Below are 10510 nucleotides of genomic sequence, written 5' to 3' on the forward strand. Positions count from 1 at the left end.
GGGGGGGGAGAGAGAGAGAGAGAAAAAAAGAGAGGGGGTGAGGGGAGGGAATTGACTCCTAGAAATTGCAAGTTTTTTTCTGACCACCACATGCATGGCAGGTGACCCTCCATACCTTCAAAAGTATAATAATAATGATGATGGTAATGATGATGATAAAAGCCTGGTCTTGTTATATATGACTATGATCCTGATTTTAGGAGGCTGAGGTAGGAGGTAGGAGGAATGAAAGTTCAAAGCCAGCTTGTGCTACATAGCAGGGCCATGTCTCATGGAAAGACTAAAGGGAACAAGTGAGTAATGGAGGCTAACATCTGAAGAAGACTGCCAGCAGTGATAAGTTATTGACAAGAATAAGTAACATGAGGTAATAGGACTAGGTAGTCACAATGACCTTTTTGAAAATATGGCCAATTAGGAACCTGTACAATGAGTGAAGTAGGTGTTTGTGATCTCAGGGAAGGATTTTCCACGAAGAGGAGGCTGTAGGTGTCAAAATTCTGTAGTGAAACAAGCCAGAAAAACAAAAAAATGTCAGTGGGCCTTAGGGAGGAACTGGTAGAGAGATTGTCGTTAGGACTAGAGATGATACTTGTGCTTCTAAAGGGCCTTGTTAGCTATGTGTCACTGAAGTGTTCAAGAAGGTCACTGAAAGGTAGAGAACAGTTGGTAGAAGAGTGAGGTAGTTAGGGAGGTAAGATAGAAAGTACAATGACCAGGCAAGGTGGAGTTCTGTAGCTGCAGCCGAAGTCCTGATCCATTGGCTGAAAGCTCCTGGATTTCTCTGCAGTGCAATTCTAATTGCTAGCTCTTGGAGGAGAGCATCTTTGACCTCTGAGAAAATAATGTCTTCCTTTTGTGTCTTGCTTCTTTCCTAGGCCCCTTTGGGTACAGTATCCTGAAGATATGTCTACCTTCAGTATAGAGGATCAGTTCATGCTTGGTGAGAAATGGGAGGGCAGTTGGTAGTAGGTTGGTCTTGGGCTTAAGAACAATGGGTGGGACGTGTATGTGTGGAGTTGGAGTAACTGTGGCTGGACTTGTGACAGGCAGATCCTCTAATGCTCTCTAGACTGGCAGCTAATTCCCTCGTTCCCTGTTAATTCTGATGTGTTTTAGGGGATGTACTCCTTATTCACCCTGTATCGGATGCTGGGGCCCACGGAGTGCAGGTCTATTTGCCTGGTCAAGAAGAGGTAAGTTACAGGATGTTGTAGGCAAAGAAGCAAAAGGATGGAACCCCTATGCACTGAATAATCCTTTATCTTCTTGTCATTCACAGGTGTGGTATGACATTCAAAGCTATCAGAAGTATCATGGGCCCCAGACCTTGTATCTGCCCGTAACTCTGAGCACTGTGAGTATATCTCTCTAGCTGCCATCTCTGTTTGCTTGTACATCTCCAGAAGGGAAGGAAATTTATAATTTGGGGAGCCAGAGGGCAGGAGCAGAAGATGCTGGAAGGCCTAGAGGAGTAGTGCTTCACTGCAGCACTTCTGCCTTAGATCCCCGTGTTCCAGCGTGGTGGAACCATTGTGCCTCGATGGATGCGTGTGAGGCGCTCTTCAGACTGTATGAAGGACGATCCTATCACTCTCTTTGTTGCTCTCAGTCCCCAGGTGAGTCTCCAGTGGGTGAGATACTGCAACTATCTGCCTGTTTTCTAGGACTCAGTCCTCTGGGGTGTGAATCGGAGGCTCTCCCTCTTTGGCTTAAGTTCCTCACCTCTTCCTCCACAGGGTACGGCCCAAGGAGAGCTCTTTGTAGATGATGGACACACCTTTAACTATCAGACTCGCCATGAGTTCCTATTGCGCCGATTCTCTTTCTCTGGCAACACACTTGTCTCCAGGTAATGGGGCATCCTCTGTATGGGCCTTGCCTCCAGGGTGCTCAGGGTTACTGTGCTATTGTTACCTTTAACTTTGCTTTGGATTATCTTCTTGCCGATTTCTCAATTGGCATTTGCTTTTGTTGCCTCCAGTTCAGCAGACCCCAAAGGCCACCTTGAGACACCTATCTGGATTGAGCGAGTGGTCATAATCGGGGCTGGAAAGCCAGCAGCTGTGGTGCTCCGGACCAAAGGTTAGTGATAGGTCTGACCTTGAAATGGGAAAAAGAAGCAGAGGTCGGGTTGGCAGGGTTGTAACCTTGCTCTGGAGAAGTAATCTATTGTTGACTGTGGTGCTTGTCTTCCTTCCACAGGATCCCCTGAAAGTCGCCTGTCCTTCCAGCATGACCCTGAAACCTCAGTGCTGATACTGCGTAAACCTGGCGTCAATGTGGCTTCTGACTGGAGTATTCATCTTCGATAACCCAAGGAACTTGTTCTGAGTTGGGAGGAAGGGCGTGATGGTATTGATTTGCCTTGGAGTTTGACCCTACCTAGATATCACCTTCTAATTGCAAGACCTAGATTCTGTCAACATCTGGGCAAGATGACAGGGCTGTCCTAGGGCTCTGAATTCCTCTTGTGACCTAGTCTTTCCTTCTGTGTGTTACCAAGCCCTTCATATTCAGTATCCTGTTGCTGTAACTGGAGCACAGTCATTTGTGAAGACTCAAGGGGCCTTTTTTTTCTTTTTCTGTTCCTTAGGGTCCCTACCTTTTCCTCAGACCCCATCTATTCAAGCCTCTTGTTTGTTGATGCCATTTCTTGGAAGACGATAAGGGCAGTGAACGTTAGGGTTCCTTTTCTTCTTCCCTGTCCCTCCTTTCCAGAATGCCCACCCTTTCATTCATTCTCTTGAATGTCCCCTTCTCTGTTCCACTGATGCACTGGGACCACCCCTTACCTGCTAAGAGACGAATGGATCAAGATTGAGGTTCCTGGAGAATGTCCTCTTCTTTCTCATCTCAACCTTTTCTTCCTGTTTCTTTCCAGAGCTGCTGCATTTCTCCCATCCTTAGAGGGAGAAACTTCCACACAATTAAGAGGGGATGGTTATTAAACTTATTTTGCCCCTCTGGTCCCCTTGGGACGCTCAAGATAGAGAAATGAGTTGTGGTGTCACTGAATCACGGTCACCTGTATTTATTGCTGGGAAGAAGGCTGAGGGTGGGGGGAGATGATCATGTATACCAGGGATGGCTTCAAGCCCTGGTGAGCGGGTTGAGAGAGGACTCAGGAACCAGGAGAAATATTTGTGGGATTTTTTTTTACTTCCTCTGGGTTCCCAATTGTGACAGGTTTTGATAAAAAGGAGAAACAATAAAAAAAAAGAAAAACAAAAAAACATAGATAACAGTTGGATGTTTGAATTATAGTTGTAAACTGAACAAAATATCTCCAGTAAATAGTGGCCTACCATTTTATTCTGTATAAGCTGCTTCATTTTAGCAAATTGAGCTTCTTTAGCTTGGTGGATGCTAGTCCTTTAGAAGAACCCAGCAAAGGGTCTTAGGAGGTAAACTGGTCAGAAAACTGCTTTGTCTCACAAATACAGGGGCCTGAGTTTGATCCACAGACTCACTGTAAAAAAAAAGCTGAGTGTGATAGCAGGCCTTTTGTAAGCCTTCTTGGAAGTGGAGACAGTTGGACCCTTGGGGCTCTGGCCAGCTTCCTAACCTACTTGGTAAGTTCTAGTCCAGTGAGAGATCTGGTTTCAAAACAAAAGGATAAAGATGATGCTTGAAGAACACTCCAGATTAACCTCTGGCGTGCACATGTTCATATTCACAGCAACTGTCATATTTTAAAGTGGGCTTAATATATAGTGATCAGAGCTAATGGAGTCTCTTGGAAATAAATACAGGGTCAAATGTTTTCATCAGAAGGCTCTTTTTAGTTAATAACACTTTTTTTTTTTTTAAAGGTAGAAATAAAAGGTTCAGGGGCTGGAGAGATGGCTCAGTGGTTAAGAGCACTGACTGCTCTTCCAAAGATCCTGAGTTCAAATCCCAGCAACCACATGGTGGCTCACAACCATCCTTTTTTTTTTTTTTTTAAGAGTTATTATTATAAATAAGTACACTGTAGCTGTCTTCAGACCACCAGAAGAAGGCATCAGATTTCATTATGGGTGGTTGTAAGCCACCATGTGGTTGCTGGGATTTGAACTCATGACCTTCGGAAGAGCAGTTGTGCTCTTACCCACTGAGCCATCTCACCAGCCCCCACAACAATCCTTAATGAGATCTGATGCCCTCTTTTGGAGTGTCTGAAGACAGCTACAGTATACTTACATATAATAAATAAATCTTTAAAAAGATTTACCTTTTGAGATAGGGTCTCACCATATAGCTCTGACTGACGTAGAACTCAAGAGCTCTTCCTGCCTCCCTTAGAGCTGGGATTAAAGGTTTATGCCACTGTACCCAGCCTAAGACAGGATTTTGATATGTAGCCCACTGGCTTTGAACACCTGGTCCTTTAGCCACAGCCTCCCAAGCGCTGGTATCGTAGATCGTATCACCATACTCAGCTTTTAAAAATTGGTTTGCAATGCTGGGGCTTTGACCTATGGTCATGGCTCTATTCCAGCATCTAAAAAATCCTCCCATTGTTAAGTTGAACTCCTTAGCAAAGAGCTGGAGTCTGGTAGATTGCCTGAGTTGGGAGTGCAAAGCCATTATAGACCACAGACCCTTTCAGATAAGGAGAAAAAAACCTTTCTGGGCAGGGTGGTATATATGGTTCAAGGCCACCCTGAGACTTTTATGTAAGTTGAAGACTATTCTGGGCTAAGAGTCTCAAATCTCTATTGTTGGGAAGATTGGTGAAAGCAAAGTAGTGGGTACTTGGTTACAGGAAAAAAAAAGTTCTGAGCTGAGCAGTGGTGGCGCACGCCTTTAATCCCAGCACTTGGGAGGCAGAGGCAGGCAGATTTCTTGAGTTTGAGGACAGCCTGGTCTACAGAGTGAGTTCCAGAACAGCCAGGGCTACCAGAGAATTCCTGTCTTGAAAAGCCAAAAAAAAAAAAAGGTGTGAAATATTTTTTTGTATGGTAGGGTGACTAGATAATTCCTAAATGGTTTTTACAAAGCTAAATGAAAGGATTTAAAATTTTTTTGTTACGATGTAACATTGAAATAGAAACATAGTTACTGATAGGAACAAAGTTTTTTCTTTTGTGAGTTTTCTTTTTAATTGAATATATGTTGAAACAATATATATTGTTCAACAAAGAGAATAAGTTTGTGTAATAGGACGGGGTTCCAGGTAGCCTAGGATCATCTTAATATATAGTGGAGTTTACCTCCACTTTCAATGTTGTGCAGGAATTACAGACATGCATCACTACCGCAGGTTTTTTGGTGATAGAAACCAGTACACATGCTGGGCAGTGGTGGTGTATCCCTTTAAATCCCAGCAGAGGTAGACAGATCTCTTAAGTTTAAGGTCAGCCTGGCTAGCAAAGTGAGTTCCAGGACAGTCGGGGTTGTTAAACAAAAACTGAAACCTTGTCTTTGTCCGGGGTGGTGGTAGGGGTGCGACAAAGTAAAACGGTGCATACTAGACAAGCTACTTCCTGGACTAAATGTGTAAACTGTTAAGTACCAGTAAATAAAGTCATCCATTGTTCTAGTGTAGACTTGGTACCCAATTTACCTCTATAGCCACTTGCTGAAGAGAACTAGATCTTGGAGTGGAAGATCTAGAAGGTACTTTTAAAATTGTCCTATGGTAATAACATAATTTTGGCCTAAAACGAAGGCTGGTGAGGTGGTTCAGCAGTTAGAGCACCAGCCTTGAGGTCCCAAGCTTGAAAACCAAAAGTCCTCTGATCCACTCGAACATGTGTAACTTTAAATTTTTTCAAATCCTATTTTTATTAATGGTTCTTAAACACTTTAACCTTGTAGTCCACCACCCACCAGAGATAGTCGAAAAGATATGGGGGAAGTGGACCTGTTTAGAAAGGTTCTTTGGAGCAATTCCTGTCTGTTGTCTGGGAATCGACAGTTCAGTTCACAGGTCAGCAGTGGCAGCTTGATCCACTCAGACATTTCATGGGTCTATCAGCAGTCCAGTTCAGTAGAGTCGGGATAGCAAACAAATCAGCAGTGGTGTCACGACCTAGCAGAGACAGCCAGGGTCAGCCTCAGCACAAAGCAAGAGGGACCAGCAGGAATGCCATTAGGAAATGTTTACACTGGGCGGTGGTGGCGCAGGCCTTTAATCCCAACACTTGGGAGGCAGAGGCAGGCGGATTTCTGAGTTCGAGGCCAGCCTGGTCTACAGAGTGAGTTCCAGGACAGCCAGTACCACACAGAGAAACCCTGTCTCGAACCCCCCCCCCCAAACAAACATTTACATTGCAACTCCTAGCAGCAAAATTACAGTTTTGATGTAGCAACAAAAATAATTTTATGATGAGGAGGATGCCAAAACATGAGGAACTGTATTCAAGGGTTCCAGTATTAAGAAGACTGAGAATCACTGGAAAAGACCTAGCCAAACTAGTCTGGCACTTAGTAGGTTCTATATTTCGCTCATTGGTTGAACAGTCAGCGCTGAGTGCTGAGGCCAAAGGATGGGTGGGTGGGTCTAGAAAACTCAGTGACATGGGTGGCGCTTGTGCTCAATTGAGCTTGAAGGTGGATATAGAGCTAGGCCACACGTGCTCTAGGTCAGCCTGCCACGACCGCTTGACACAGCGGATATAGCGTCAACACCCTGGATGGCCTGCCAGGAGGCGGGGCCGGAAGCTGCCTGCGGAGGGATGCCACTAGCCGGAAGTGGTCCCAGGTGTCGCTCAGAGCCCAGTGTCCCCGGGAACTCTTAAGGGAGCCTGGGGAGGGCGGGGTGCGGGCGGGGTGGCCGGGGCGGGGCCGGCGGGAGGGCCGAGGGCCGGGCGGACCTGTCCCTGCCGGTCCCCGGTGGACCCCGCCTGCCCCGGTGTCACGGCCATGAAGCTGAAGCTGAAGAACGTGTTTCTTGCCTACTTTCTGGTGTCGATCGCCGGCCTCCTCTACGCTCTGGTGCAGCTTGGTGAGCGGGGCGGGGCGGGGCGGGGCGGGGTGCGGAGGGCCGGCCCCAGGCGCTGGGGATGAGACTCGCAGACAGCTGCTTCCCTCTCGGCCCTCGGGACAGCCCTCGGTGGCCCCATGTCTAGAACTCTAGGCAGTCTGCAACTCCGCGGATACCGGCCAAGTTCCACCCCATCTCCTTGCTCTGCCTCTCAGACCCGCTTGCTGACAGGTCTTTGAGAACCCCCCCGGGTTCATTGTCCTCTCCAGCTTTTGACCTGCTGTGCTCCCTCCCTCCCCACCTCGCCCCCAGGCCATCTATTTCTCATCCTTCTGGTTTTAGGCCAGATGTCACATCAGGACTTCCTTGACCACCTTAGCTCAAGTAACCCTTATTAGTCTTGATCCCTTTTAATTTTCTAATTGGCCCATATCGCAATTTGTAATAACTTTATTAGGGTCTGCTTCTTCCGTTAAAGTAAACGCTCCATGGGAGTAGGGACTGTTTCCTCCCCCCCCTTTTTATTCAATAAATATTTGTCGTGTGATGGAATCTATGAACTTACTGACTAGTCAGTGGTCACGTGACCGTGGAGCAGCTTGAACCCAGCCATTTATGCAGGAGCTTATGCTTTTCAGGTAGTGCCGTTACTTGAGAGCCGCTAGGAGTTCAGACTGTTCTATTATTTATATCTGGAAGGTAGGATTAGAAGGTAGAAAAAATAGAAAGGCTAACAGATAATCACTGCAACGTACTCGTTAAAATAGTGGCAGGCCTGAGGCTGCAGCACAGTGGTAGAGCACTCACAAGTGTAAGGCCCTGGGCTGGAGCCCCAGCCAAGAAAAATAGAGTGACAGATGTAACTGATGAAAAATGAAGAGTTGAATGTTGTAGCACACCATTTGGAAAACAGGTCAATGGATTAAAGGCCTGAAGTCAGTCAGTCAGCTTAGGGCCATATAGCAAGACCTATCTTAAAACAGTAACAATGAACGATGAAGAGTGCCTATTGATTGAAAGAGTGAACTCTCTGACACCATTCTAAAAAAAGCAAGTTACAAGGGAATTTCTGTATTGGCTAGGAGTTAAAAAGAAATGGCCCTGGGTTTTTGAACTACTTACTGTCCTGTGGTTCTCTGTCACAACTCTCCCTGTTGGTGCTTTCTGGTACCAGGCCAGCCTTGTGACTGCCTCCCTCCACTTCGAGCTGCAGCTGAGCAGCTTCGGCAGAAGGACCTGAGGATATCCCAGTTGCAAGCTGATCTCCATCGCCCACCCCCTGCCCCAGCCCAGCCCCCTGAACCTGAGGCCCTGCCTACTATCTATGTCATTACCCCCACCTACGCCAGGTATGGCTCTGGTACACTCAGGAGCTCTATATTGAACAAGAAGAGGATTAATGATTAATCTGGGGAGGCACTGAACTAGGGGGTGATGCTTAAACTAGAGTTTGACAAATGCTATGAAAAATGATCTGTATCTTCATTCTGATCTGTGGAAAAAAAAATTTTTTTTTCCTTTAAAAGTAGACAAAGGTGAGGGCTGGTGAGATGGCTCAGTGGATAAGGGCACAGACTGTTCTTCCGGAGGTCCTGAGTTCAAATCCCAGCAACCACATGGTGGCTCACAACCACCCATAATGAGATCTGATGCCCTCTTCTGGTGCGTCTGAAGACAGCAACCGTGTACTTATTTGTGATAATAAATAAATCTTTGGGCTGGGTTGAGAGGGGTCTACCGGAGCAAGCCAGATTGACCAGAGCCAGTGGGTTGACCAGAGGGAGCAGAGATCCTAAAAGTCAATTCCCAACAACCAGGTGGAGGCTCACACCTATCTGTGCAGCTACAGTGTGTGCTCATATACATAAAATAAAAGTAGACAAAGGTAACCCTGTCTTGAAAAACAAAAACAAAACAAAACAAAAAATGTTGACAAAGGAGTATTAGGAAGTAGATTACTGAGTTATTGCTAAACTTTAAGGTATGACAATGAAGTGTGAAAAAATTTTGAGCTTGCCATTGAATAAACTCTTCTTAGGAATCTCTTGGCTAGAAAGTTCTAACACTTTGATTAGATCCAGATATGGTAGCTGGCATCTGTAATCCCAGCACTTGGGAGACTGAGGGCTATGGTTTGCATCCTGGACTACAGAGTAAGTCTGTCTCCAAACAAACAAAAATTTATGATTAAATTTAGAAAACAGGGCTAAGCAGGTTTGGTGGAATAATATTCACTTAGCATCCACTAGGCTCTGACAGAGATTCCTAGTGTGCTGGGGAAGGTAGAAAGGGGAAGATAGTCTAGCTTTTAGAAATATTTTAGCACCGGCTTCTCTCTCTTCCTTCTTTCCTTCCTCTCCCTTCCTCCTTCCCTCCCTCCCTCTCCCTTCCCCTTTCCTCCCCCTCCCTCTCTCTCTCCCTTCCCCTCTCCCTTCCCCTCTCCCTCTCTCTGTCTCTATGTCTTTCTGTCTTTCTTTTTTAAAGTCAAAATCTTGTTTTAATACTGAGAAAACCAGTTTTGAAGTGTGGTTTGGGACCTGCAGCCAAAAAGTCCTTACTGTTAACATGTCTTTAACATACCTTCCTGGACTCATAAACTTACACACACCACCAACTCCTTGAGCAGCAAACCAATGTTAACCATGAGGAAACCCAAGAGAGGCAAAACACATACTCCCAATGCTTTCTTTGTTTTTTTTGTTTGTTTGTTTGTTTCTCGAGACAGGGTTTCTCTGTGTAGCCCTGGCTGTCCTGGTACTCACTCTGTAGACCAGGCTGGCCTCTGCAATGCTTTCTTAAATCAATTTAGAGCTGGGCATCTGAAAATTAATTAAATAGCTGGGCATAGATTATACACATCTTTAATCCCACACCTAGAAAGCAGTGGCTGAAGGATCTCCACTAGAGGTTTAGGCCAGCCTGGTCTATGGTCTAGGTAGTGAGTTCCAGGTTAGCCAGAGCTCCATAGGGAGATCCTGTCTCAAAATGAAGAAACAACTAAATAGTTTTCTCATTTGGAGAATGACTGGAATTTCCTCTAAAACTCCTCTCTGGAAGCCTTACCACAGAAAGAAAAGAACCTGGCCTTGTAGTGTTTCATTTTTAATTTTTATTATTTTTTTGTTTGTTTTTTAAGAGAAGGTTTTTCTGTGCAGCCCTGGTTGTCCTGGAACTCACTCTGTAGACTAGGCTGATTCTCCTGCTTGTGTCTCCCAAATGATAGGATTAAACGTGTGTGTTCACTACCGTACCCCGTTTCCTAATCCAGCTTTATTCCTGAGTAAACATGAGACTCAAGCCATTTCCTCAAGTGTTTTACTTGATAAATTGTATTGTCAGTCATGACATGCTGACTCATGCCTGGTAATCCCCAATACTGAGGGCCCTGAGACAGAGGGATTGCTATGAATTTGAGGCCAACGTAGGCTACAAAATGAGATTCTGTCATTATTTTTATTTTTTGATGCAAGGTTGCACGATGTAGCCATGGCTGGCCTTGAACACCTCTTTGCCTCTGCCTTCCAAGATCTGGGATTAAAGGCATACCCAACAAACCAGCCAAAGATTTTGTCTTTAAAAACCTAATTAGTTGCCGGG

General features: G+C 45.5%; 2 protein-coding genes across 4 annotated transcripts in view; both read left to right on the forward strand.

The window, feature by feature from the left end:
- Ganab (glucosidase II alpha subunit) overlaps positions 1-3320 on the forward strand; it is a 21148-nt gene extending 17828 nt beyond the window's left edge. For all 3 annotated transcript variants that reach the window (XM_031389607.1, XM_031389608.1, XM_031389609.1), the window contains 7 exons: positions 879-943; positions 1120-1196; positions 1283-1357; positions 1506-1619; positions 1740-1852; positions 1985-2085; positions 2206-3320. In XM_031389607.1, coding sequence (XP_031245467.1) covers positions 879-943; positions 1120-1196; positions 1283-1357; positions 1506-1619; positions 1740-1852; positions 1985-2085; positions 2206-2315 — 655 coding nt within the window. In that variant the 3' untranslated portion in view covers positions 2316-3320. The remainder of the gene's footprint in view (positions 1-878; positions 944-1119; positions 1197-1282; positions 1358-1505; positions 1620-1739; positions 1853-1984; positions 2086-2205) is intronic.
- Positions 3321-6633: 3313 nt separating this feature from the next.
- Positions 6634-10510, forward strand: part of B3gat3 (beta-1,3-glucuronyltransferase 3) — an 8042-nt gene continuing 4165 nt past the window's right edge. Inside the window, exons 1-2 of the mRNA XM_031389617.1 lie at positions 6634-6934; positions 8088-8262. Of these exons, the coding sequence (XP_031245477.1) occupies positions 6853-6934; positions 8088-8262 (257 nt within the window). The 5' untranslated portion in view covers positions 6634-6852. The remainder of the gene's footprint in view (positions 6935-8087; positions 8263-10510) is intronic.

The sequence above is a fragment of the Mastomys coucha genome, unplaced genomic scaffold (assembly GCF_008632895.1).
Source record: "Mastomys coucha isolate ucsf_1 unplaced genomic scaffold, UCSF_Mcou_1 pScaffold21, whole genome shotgun sequence".
NCBI lineage: Eukaryota > Metazoa > Chordata > Mammalia > Rodentia > Muridae > Mastomys > Mastomys coucha.